The sequence below is a fragment of the Gossypium raimondii genome, chromosome 3 (genome assembly GCF_025698545.1).
Source record: "Gossypium raimondii isolate GPD5lz chromosome 3, ASM2569854v1, whole genome shotgun sequence".
Taxonomy (NCBI): domain Eukaryota; kingdom Viridiplantae; phylum Streptophyta; class Magnoliopsida; order Malvales; family Malvaceae; genus Gossypium; species Gossypium raimondii.
The window spans coordinates 59,515,289-59,526,225 of NC_068567.1; the positions used below are offsets into that span (position 1 = coordinate 59,515,289).

Sequence of the window (10,937 nt, forward strand, 5' to 3'; positions counted from 1 at the left end):
AAGACTTCAATATTATATTTGAAATTTAAATTTGTTTAATCTTTTATCTTTTATTATGAAATTATAAATTCGCTAAGGGATTAATAACATTTGATCTATTTAAGAACATAAATTGTAATTACTGAATTTTGTCCGGGATTAATTTCGTGTTAAAAAAAAAGAATTTTTAAATTTTTTTTTGCATTTTAACCCCTGTACTTTTCACAATTTACATTTTGACCCCAAACTTTCTAAAATTTACATTTTGACCCTAAAACTTTCTAAAATTACATTTCGACCCTTAGACTTTCTCAAAATTTCACTTTAACCCCTAAACTCTTAATAAATTACATTTTGGCCCATATTTTTGCTAAAATTACACTTTTGCCCCAAAAGCTTTGCATCCTATGCAATTAGTCCTTCTGGACTTGTCTAATCGCCGCTGCAGCAGCCGAACGCACCCCTCCCAGCCGAGCTACTCCAGCAGCCCCCCCTAGGCCATCATGGCTCATCTGCCACCTGCAAACAATGAGAAAGAGGACAAAATTTGGAGCTTTTAAAAGGAAAGGATTGAAGAGAAATGGGGGTTTTTTCATTTTCGGCAACCAAAAAGCAAAAAAAAGGAGAGAAAAAAATCAAGCAGCAGCAAGCAAAAGCCCTCACCACCGTCGTTCAACCACCGCCACCGTTGTCGTTCCCTTGCCCCCACCACCTGAAAAGTCGCAAGCAACCAAATAGAAAAGCAAAGCAAACAAAAGAGTAGCAAAAAAACAAAAGAATAACTTCAAAAAACCCGCCGCTCCTTCGCCGCCACCGTGCTCGCCGGCCCGCCCTTACATTCCCACCACCGTCGCACCTCCACAAATAAGCAGACAAAGACAGAAAAAACAGCAAGCAAAAGAAGTAAAATAGGTAACTGAAGAGAAAAAAGAAGAGAAGAAACAGAAAGATGAAAGGCAAAAGAGAGAAAAAGATAAAATAAAGAAAAAATGTAAAAACAGCAGCCCATTTTTTTGGTAGGCCACCAGCAGCCCACCACCAGTGGACCCGACCCAGCGCAGGCCCAACACCACTGACGGCCCACTAAGCCTCAATTTGCAGCAAAAAAGAGGAAAAAGGGCTTGTCTTCCAAGACTTTGGGCTTTTGGTTAAAATTTTTTTTCTTTTTCCTTTTTAATCTATTTTATTTTGTTTAATATATTTAAATGTTATTTTATTTAATTTAAAATAGTATGTTTAAAAATAGTTTTTCATAGATATTATTATGTCATTTTAATTACATATTTTTTTAAAATAATAATAATGATAAATATTTTAATGCATAAGGCAACGAACCGATTTAGCATCGAATCATCGAATTCATCGCTATGTTGGATGAATATCGATGGCTCGTGTTAAAGACGGGACGCCCTTCTAAAAAATCGAAAATATTCAAAATTCCTCGTATTTCAATAAAAATCCCCGTGTTTCATTAGAATCCCGATTAAATATTAAATTGAATTGATTTAACACTAATTCGATGGTTTCATCGCCATATCAGGGTGAATATCATCGATTCGTGTTAAATACGGTATTTTTTAAAGAAAAATCGTTTTTAAAAAATTTTCATGTCTTCAAAATTTCTCGTGTTTCAAAATAATAATAATAAAATTCCTGTGTTTTAAAAAAATTCGTGTTTTCGTGTTTTCAAAAAAATCTCGTGTTTCAAAAAAAATAAAAAATTCTCGTGAATATTTTTTGATATTATCGTGTTTTCAAAAAATTTTCGTGTTCGACAAATTTTGTGTTTTCGTGTTTTCAAAAATTTTCATGTTTTAAAAATCTTCGTGTTTTTAAAAATTCCGGCGTTTCAAAAATTTTCGTGTTTTTAAAAAAAATACGTGTTTTCACAAATTTTCGTGTTTCACAAATTCTCGTGTTTTCAAAAACTCCGGTGTTTCAAAGTTTTCATGTTTTCAAAAATTCTCGCGTTTAAAAAAAATTCGTGTTTCAAAATATTCTTGCATTTCATTTTTTGTTTTTTAAATCGTGTTTAAAAAAAAATGTCGTGTTTTAAAAATTTTCGTTCTTCTAAAAATTTTCGCGTTTCTAAAATTTTCGTGTTTACAAATTCTCGTGTTTTCAAAAATTCTCGTGTTTTAAAAAAAACTTTCGTTTTAAAAAAAGAAATACTGCGCTTCAAAACTCTCGTGTTTTTTTTAAAAAAAGGGTTCTCGTATTTCAATCGGATCTCGACTAAATATTAAATGGAACTCGTATTTTTGAAAATTAAGACAACATGCGTTTAACAAGATACCAATTTTGGGCGTCGCGAGGGTGCTAATACGTTCCTCGCGCGTAATCGACTCCCGGACCCTAATTTTCTCTGGATTTTGACGTGGACCTAAAATTATCTCTTTTTTAGAAAAGTTTTAAAAAAAATTCTTCTAAAAAAAAAAGATTTTATTTGGTGTCCGATCACACCTAAAAAAAAGATCGGTGGCGACTCCTTTTTCAAATAAAATCGAGATTCGATTTTCAAGTTTTCAATAATTACTTCGAGTAGCTCCCGTGCCCAAATTTAAATTATTTTGTGTTTTTTAATATTTTAAAATTAATTTATTAGTAATTTAAATTTGTAAGACTTAAATATTATATTCGAAATTTAAATTTGTTTAATCTTTTATCTTTTTATTATGAAATTATAAATTCGCTAAGGGATTAATAACATTTGATCTATTTAAGAATATAAAACTAGTTTTATCTATGCTAAAGTACTAAAGTGGGATTTACCTTGGAATTTTGGTTATAAATGAAAGTTTTTTGTTAAAAAGAAACAAAGAAATTTATTAGTTCACACCTTCACAATCTCTTAATTATGAATTCCATCTCTTACTTTACAAAATTAATTTATTAGTATGTTATGTTGTGTTTAGTTTAATATTTGGTGAGTTTAACATATAAGTTTATAAAAAATTAAAAATCATTTCATTAAAAGTTTAATCATAACTAACTCTTTTAATCATATAGTTGTTGTTAACTCATTTATTTTTTTATATCAACTTGGGGTTTTTACCCAAATATATTAAAAAATTTAAATACTGAAATATGTTGTCAGATAGATTAATTACCGAAATGGTATGTTTCTTGTAATCGTGCCTATCTGACAAGCGCCAATCAATTTTTTGTATTAAAAAAAATTTTAGTCGCGCCTATCTGACAGACTCGAATCAATTTTTTATATTAAAAAATATTTTTTGTTTAAATAAAATATTAATTTTTATTTTTATTAAAAATATTTAAATATATATACAGGTAAAAATACAGTCAACGGGTCAAAATACGGGTAAAAAATAGGCCGCGCTTGTCAGATAGGATTAAGTTATAAATTGTTGTGTTTATTTTAGTATTTGGTGAGTTTAACGTATAAGTTTATAAAAAAATTAAAAATCACTTTATTAAAAGTTTAATCATAACTGACTCTTTTAATCATATAGTTGTTGTTAACTCATTTAATTTTTATATAATATAATTGTATTTGATTTTTATTTATTTAACAGTTTTATTGATTTATTAAAATTTTGATTAAATTTGTTGTTATATAATTTTATAGGTTGTTTGAACATAAACTACTCGGGTATGTATCTATTTCTATTTTCATTTTTTAATTAGTATGTTTTAAAATAGTTTATATTAATTTTAATTATATTATTGTAATCGACATAAATTTTTTTATTGTAGGTAAATTATGAGAAATTATTAGATATTTATTTACCGTGTTTTTTTTTGAAATTTGAAATAATTTATTGTATTTTTGAAACAAATTAAATGAATTCATTTTTTAATTGCGATTTGCAAAGAAATGGGTTCTTTGATTAATAATAATAATAATCACATATCAAGTACTATTAATGAGATGGTAATAAAATTTTTATTTGACACTCATGTTATTTGTTGAATTAAATTATATTGTATTAACTATTTTGCTAATTTAATAATGAGGGTCTGTACCGCGTATTGAGGAGCTGTGTTAATAGTGTAGGGTTTCTGTCAAATGAACTCCTAATACCATACTTAGAGTTAGCAGGGTTCAGGTCAGCGGCATTGATCCGGACTTTTGATCTGCGATACGACTTGATTTCAGCTTTAGTCAAGCGATACTGTCTGGAGACCCATACATTTCATTTGCCGTGCGGAGAGTGTGTCGTCACTCTAAAGTATGTTGCACTATAGCTCGGGCTTCCCATCGACGGAAATGCGGTCACGGGCGTAAGTTCAGTCTCTATGAATTACTTGGACGCTCACAAAGTGAGGGAAAATTTACCAGTTTGAGATTTTCATGGCTAAAGGTCAATTTTGAGCATTTGTCGAGTACTGCCAATGAATGGGAGGTGATGCAGGCAGTTCTAGCTTACATTATGCACCTTATAGGGGGTGTACTCATGCCGGATGCAAACAGCGGTAAGGTCCACTTGATGTACTTACCCCTATTATCCAATTTGCATAACACCCGTTTATACAGTTGGGGTCCGCTGTTTTAGCCATGCGGTATCGCGAACTTTGTCGGACGACAGATCCTTCTACGATGGACATAGGCGGATGCCTCATACTGCTGCAGTCGTGGGCACTTTACTGGATCTCATTCTTGGCATCCATTAGTCACCAATCATATATATTTCCACTCGTTAATAGGTGATGAATTTTTACTCATTATAATAATTAGTTGACTTTTTTTAGATTATATTGTTCTAACAATTTGTTTTCGTAGATGGAGTACCAATCCGGGTATCGAGAGGTCATACACGGTTCCGATATACCGTCTAATGATTGAGAATCATGCTGGAGAGTGGGTAAGTTTTTCCAATATAAACTTCATTTTATTATTTTATCTCACTCAACCCGCGTTAATATAACAATGTTATTAACTGTGCAGTTTATTTGGATGTCGTATTCTGTTCCAGAAATTATGGCAGTTATCCCCTCATTTGCCCACGTCGACTCAAACCTATGGTGCATTAGCGCACCCGTTATCAATTTTCAGGTAGTGGAGCGGTATCATGGCAATCGAGTACTCCGGCAGTTCGGTTGCATACAGTATATCCCGATACTGCCAATACAATTGGGGGAGATCCATGAGATGAACAAGAGGGGGATGTATAGACATGATTGGGGAGAAGTGCATGAAGAATATATTACGATGTGGAACAATCGGATGGGGAGGGTACCTCAGATGGATTGTGCTTTGGATCTGCAATCCTCGTTAGAGTACATACAGTAGTACTGTGAGATAGGGAAACTATTTCTGTTTGGTGGGCGATCGATGGTAGTGCCTCCGAATACGACACGAATTGGGCAACCCCTTCCAGATCCGTATCATGCACCAGACCCAAAGCCGGAGCCGGAGGTAGAGACGAAACTACATTCTAAGGATAGTTCTTATCATCCAGATTTGGGGGGCGATGACTATTTCGCGGGCTTGTCTCCACCGCCGTACTCCACTCCTCCCGCCGTATCACCCAGAACTATTGTGTACCACAATACCACGAATCTGGTTTTTGACTAAAGACGCGTTAACGTTTCCATCCTCATTCACACCTTCGTCTTCAATATCATCCGGGACCTCGTCTACGTCGGGATCACTCTCACTATGAACTTCGTGATCAACAAGATCACTACTATAGTATACATCATCGCCAACCACATCAGTCTTGGGTGCAGCATTAAGATCAATATCGGTCCCGTGTATAGTTGATTGACTATCAACATACGATACCAGAAGCACCATACACGGCTCTTGAACTCCATCTTCTTCACCTAATGGAGTGAGATCTTTAGTTGCCTCCACACAAGCTAACTCAGCAAATAACTGAATCGGTGCATTTTGGTTGCTCCGAGTCCCACAATAAAGAGCGATCATTGTCTCCACATCTTCATCGTCTACAAGTTCCATTTCGATAAATTTTATTGGATCCGTCGAAACTGAAAACTTGTAGAAAAGTTTTGATATCCTTCTCCCACAACGTCTATAAATTTTTTCACTAATTTTTTCCTTCATATCATCAAACGAGATATTTCTATTAAATTTCATTGCTACTTGTTTGCGACATTCAAATATACATCCCACGGTTGTTGTCAAAATTTCTCCATCGAAATAAACGCATACAAAAAACTGATTCTCCATCTTCAATACTAGATCTGTTAAAAATTTTTCAAAATTCTTAAAACAGTTTCGAAATGCAAAAAAATTACATAAAATTTTTAATACAAACTTTTTCATTCAGAAGCGAACAAAATTAATAACCTAACAAAATAACTTTCAAATAATAAAATTACTAACAAGACTCTACATTCTATTTAAAAAGAAATAAACCAAAATACATTATCATTCTTCTTGTTTTCCTTTCTTTTTTTCTTCTCCCTATCTTCTTATTTTCGTTGCGCCTCGTATCTATACCCGGGTCATATACTGATCTGGGAAAAAATTAATAATATTTTATTAAAAGAAAAAAATTAATATAAAAAATTCATTGGCGCTTGTCGCGCCATTAAAAAAACATACCATTTCGGTAATTAATCTATCTGACAACTTATTTCGGCATTTAATTTTTTTTAAATTTATTTCAATAAAAAACCCCATAAGAAAACAATGATTAAAGTTGTTTACTGAAACCCTAATAATTTGAGAAAGAGCAAATTGCCCCTAATTAACACTAGATTCACTTTTGCTTCAACTTTAGATGGGTTTTTAAAGAAAATTTTCAAACCCACATATTTGTTCCATAATTTTTTCATTTTAAGAAAGACGTCGTGGTTTAAAGATTGAAAAATAAAGTTTAAAGCATAAATTGAATGTCAACTTTAAAAAATATTGCGTCAACCAATTAATTTAAGCTTTTATTCATATATTTAATTTTTAATACCAAATAAAGGTAAAAAAAAAAAACTTCAAATCTAAGGAAAACATAACATCAATACTTGTATCGTTGACTAAACTCACTTGTGTGGATTTTAATTCTCAGAACCCAATAAGCATCGAGTGAAGTAGTCTGAAGGTTTGCAAGTATAAGCCAAAATGTCAGGATCTTGCTCAAATCTAACCATGTTATCAGGTTCCAATGTCACCCATGCTTCAACTCCACCATCAAACCTAGTATCCATCAACAAAACCATTTCTACATCCTTATGCACACTGGCTATCCAACCAGGCATTCCCCACCCAAAATCAGCTTCGTAATATGGAAACTTAGACAAGCTCGTTAAGATACAAATTTCAGTGTCACCTTTACTTAGTGTTTCATGGATCTCCCTCGATGAATTCGTCGCTGACAAGAACAAATCCTCAGCAGTTTCAGCTTTCCCGAATGATTCAGCGGCGTTCCTCAGTTCATTTCCCACTAAATTCACCAAATGCAGCAAATCAGGGTTCCTGTCATCGTTAGCTGTGAATCGTACGAGGATGTTTATAAACAGGTTGCCTGCTCCATTTGATGGTATGGGTAAAGCTGTTTTCCCACGAAAATTGTATGGGAAAATTTGTAATGAATCCTTCTTTTTCGCCATTGAAATACGTACCTTCCATATGAGGGCGATCAACAGCTGCGCCCTAGAAAATTGCCCTACCCCCACCTTGGCTTTCAGAGCAGCTATGGTGGACGCGGTGAATATGAACCTCTTTGTGATTAGGGTATCTAAATTATCATCCGGGACTGGGATTTTATACGTTGGTTTAAACCCATCAGGCAAAAGGGATTCAGTTTCGAAACTCAAACATTTCACAGCATCGACACCAATTCTACAACAAGTAGCCCATCCATTCATGAACCCAAAAATCGTGAACCCATCAGCAAACTTGTGGGAAAAGCTGGTTCCGATGGCTAAACCACCACAATCGAATTCATTGATTTGAACCGCCAGGATTGTTGGGGTAAACACGAGCTCATTCGGGTAAGGGACCAAAAGGTTCACCAATTTAACGTCGAGCTCTTCCAATATGAACTGGTTTAGACTAACACTGACTCGAGCTTCTAAATATTCAGCACCTTGGTCGTTACAATCAATGGCGTTTCGGTCTTGGATGAACCTACCAGCAAAAGGGTAAAACTTGGTTAATACATCGGAGAGTGAAGACTCGAGCTTTTTGAGTGTTTGGTGGCCATTAATGGGTGCTTTAAAAAAGAAAATGAAGGAACCGAATGCTGGAGGAGCGATTTGATCGAAACATGAAAGCTTTAATTCTCTGAGGTGAAGTGGTGTTGGAGACGATGGCTTTATTAACTTTCGTGTTTGGATTTGGACCTCCATTTTTTGAACTGGGATCTTTGCAATGCCTTTTATATAATGGTATTTTGAGTTTTCTGCATCCAAGTCTCTATCTTTGAATTTAATTTAGAAGGATTAGAGAAAAATGCATGGGAGTTATAAGTTAAGATCACTGTGCTCTAACGCAAATCACCATAATTATGGTTTTTAAGACCTTCTTTATTACAAAGTGTTAGAACAAAATCAGTTTCCACAACATCTAATTTTGATTTTTCCAAGCTAATTAATAGTTTCTTTGTCGCTGCATGATGGTAGACCAGATAAGACCAGGAGAAAAAATTGTATAAAACTTTAATTCTATAGGTCATCCAGTGAGTTAAATTCTTTCGGAATTTTGTCAACCCTTCATCATAATGTGTTTCTATTTGCAATTTTTCAGTTTTTAGATTTATTTTAATAAGATAAGTTTTATTTTATTTTATGTATTTTAGGTAAATTTATTTTAAAAATAAATTTCAATTAAATAAAAAATTACATAACCTTTATAGTATTTTTAAAATAATTTTTATATTATTTGAAATTTAAAATATTTATTTTTACACTATAAAATAATTTAATTATAAATTAAATAAAAATAAATTTTAGTTTAGTTTAGATAATTACGATTATGGACTTGTATCCTATAAATCATCCAAATAACTTGATTTGGATCATTTTTCGAATTTTCTTACTTAGACTTACTCTTGAGTGGAGGCATTCATGGGCCGGATCGGGTTCAAGTTGAGCCCATGCAAAGTATCTAGACCAATTTTTCAAGCCCGGTCTTAACCCGAAAAATGGACTACTTTTTACCCAAGCTCGACCCAATTTAAGAACGGTAAACCCGGGCTCAATTCAGCTCACCCATATTTGAGTTTTTTAGATTAGTTTTTATTTAAAAATATTTTTTTAAAAATATAATACACTAAATGCACTAAAAATAATAAAATAAACGTTTTCTAACACATTAAAAATACAGTAAAAAGTACTTATTTTAAAAACTACCATAAATGTAATAAATATTTTATTATATTAAAAATACAATAAATGTTTTATTGTATTAAATATATTTTTTAAAATTTATATTTTGGGTTGGGTTATTTAGTTAGGTAAGTTTTTTTTTTAGGTTTTGGGTAATGAGTTTAATTGTTATTGGGTTAGTGATTTAATATAAATATAAAATAAATATATATATATATAATTATTATTTAACATATATAATTAATATAATATTTTTATAACATAATATATTCGGGTCGAGCTAGATTCGGGCCAAAAATCTTACCCAAAGTTCAACTCATCCAAACTTTTCTATTTTTCAGGCGGGTAATCCAGTATTAAATGACTAATTGAACATTTATTCATAGAAAAGTGAGAGCAACTCTATTGTAATTGTTAGATACTTTATTGATTTATAGTGTATGGGAATTGAATATAGGTGAATTTAAGGATTCATTTGGATGAGCGGGCAATCATATTGGTAAGATTGTTTAGGTGAGATTAAAAAATAGTAGTGGTTAGTGTAGTATTGAAGTTGTTGGTAGTGAGATTAAAAATAGGGCTATGAAATTGTAAAATGTTAATAATGTGAAATGATAGTTTAGTCAGTACAAAGTCAATTTGCCAATTGGGGAGAGAGAATTGAATCAAACGAGTCATTTAGAGATATCAACAAGAGGTTTTAATCACTGCTCTCTTATGTTATTGACAAGAAATAATGATTAAAAGTTAATAATAATGAAATTTATATTTTATATTAAAAAAATATAATAAAAAACAATAAAATAGATTATAAAAGTAAAACAAAAGGAATTAAAACAGAAATTATGTCACTAAGATATGCTTAAAATAAGTGAGGAGTTTAGACATGTTAGTGTGGTTTGCAATCACGTAAAATGACACCAGCTCTTGCAGCTCCCCGATTACCAATCGAGGATCGGTCGGAGTTCAATTTGAACTGGCCAGGGGAAGGCGGATGCCATTGTGTGCTGTTTAAAGCTGATTGAAATGCCAGCTGCTTTAGAGATCAATGGCATTCAAGACCAAAACCGTGAGAAAAATGCACTAAAATCTTTGGATTTTTGAGTTGGAGTCGGCCCAAAACCAAAAGAATTTCAAACTCCAATTGACAAAGAAAATTCCAAAGTTTTAAAACTTTAATACACTCAATTATCAAACACAAGTCAGCTTGACCCACCAAAACTCATGTTGGGATGTAAGTAGAGAGAACCCTAAAAATGATGAAATGCCAAAAACATCATTCATGAACTCACCCTTAAAAGTGAAAAGGAAAATACAAAGAAAAAGTGGGAAATTTTTGTTTTCCCTCAATGATTCATAAGAAAAGGGCATTTCTCAACATTTCTTATCCATTAATATATTCAAACTAGAAAGAAAAAAAATGGGACCTGAACAGCCAATGGACCCCTGCTAATCTAAAGCATATCTATCTGGTTTTGGGCTTTTTGCCCATCACTCCACTCTACACCTGTCCAAAGTACTAACCTACCTGTTTATAGTCAATGACACACTCAAAAGAGTTTTGAGGTAAAAATATTAGGAGTTAAATTATATTTTATCTCTTTTACTTAAAAATGATTATATAAATCTTTGTATGTTAAATCATAGAGCAAATTGATATTTTTTGTTAAAAATTTCAGCTATTTCAACTGTTTAAACTG

At 32.4% G+C, this 10,937-nt stretch overlaps 1 protein-coding gene and 1 long non-coding RNA gene across 2 annotated transcripts; both read right to left on the reverse strand.

The window, feature by feature from the left end:
* Nucleotides 1-118: 118 nt before the first annotated feature.
* On the reverse strand, nucleotides 119-1,113 carry LOC128039657 (uncharacterized). The gene is made up of 2 exons (XR_008194111.1): nucleotides 643-1,113; nucleotides 119-498 (listed from the first exon to the last, which is right to left on the reverse strand). It is a non-coding gene; the product is annotated as an uncharacterized LOC128039657 (long non-coding RNA).
* A 5,849-nt stretch (nucleotides 1,114-6,962) lies between these two features.
* On the reverse strand, nucleotides 6,963-8,259 carry LOC105795102 (acetyl-CoA-benzylalcohol acetyltransferase). The gene has a single exon (XM_012624573.2). The coding sequence runs from the start codon at nucleotides 8,257-8,259 to the stop codon at nucleotides 6,967-6,969; it is 1,293 nt and encodes a 430-aa protein (XP_012480027.1). The 3' UTR covers nucleotides 6,963-6,966.
* Nucleotides 8,260-10,937: the final 2,678 nt, after the last annotated feature.

Coding starts and splice junctions, on each gene's coding strand:
- LOC105795102 (XM_012624573.2), bottom strand. CDS start 8,259: ATGGAGGTCCAAATCCAAACACGAAAGTTAATAAAGCCATCGTCTCCA.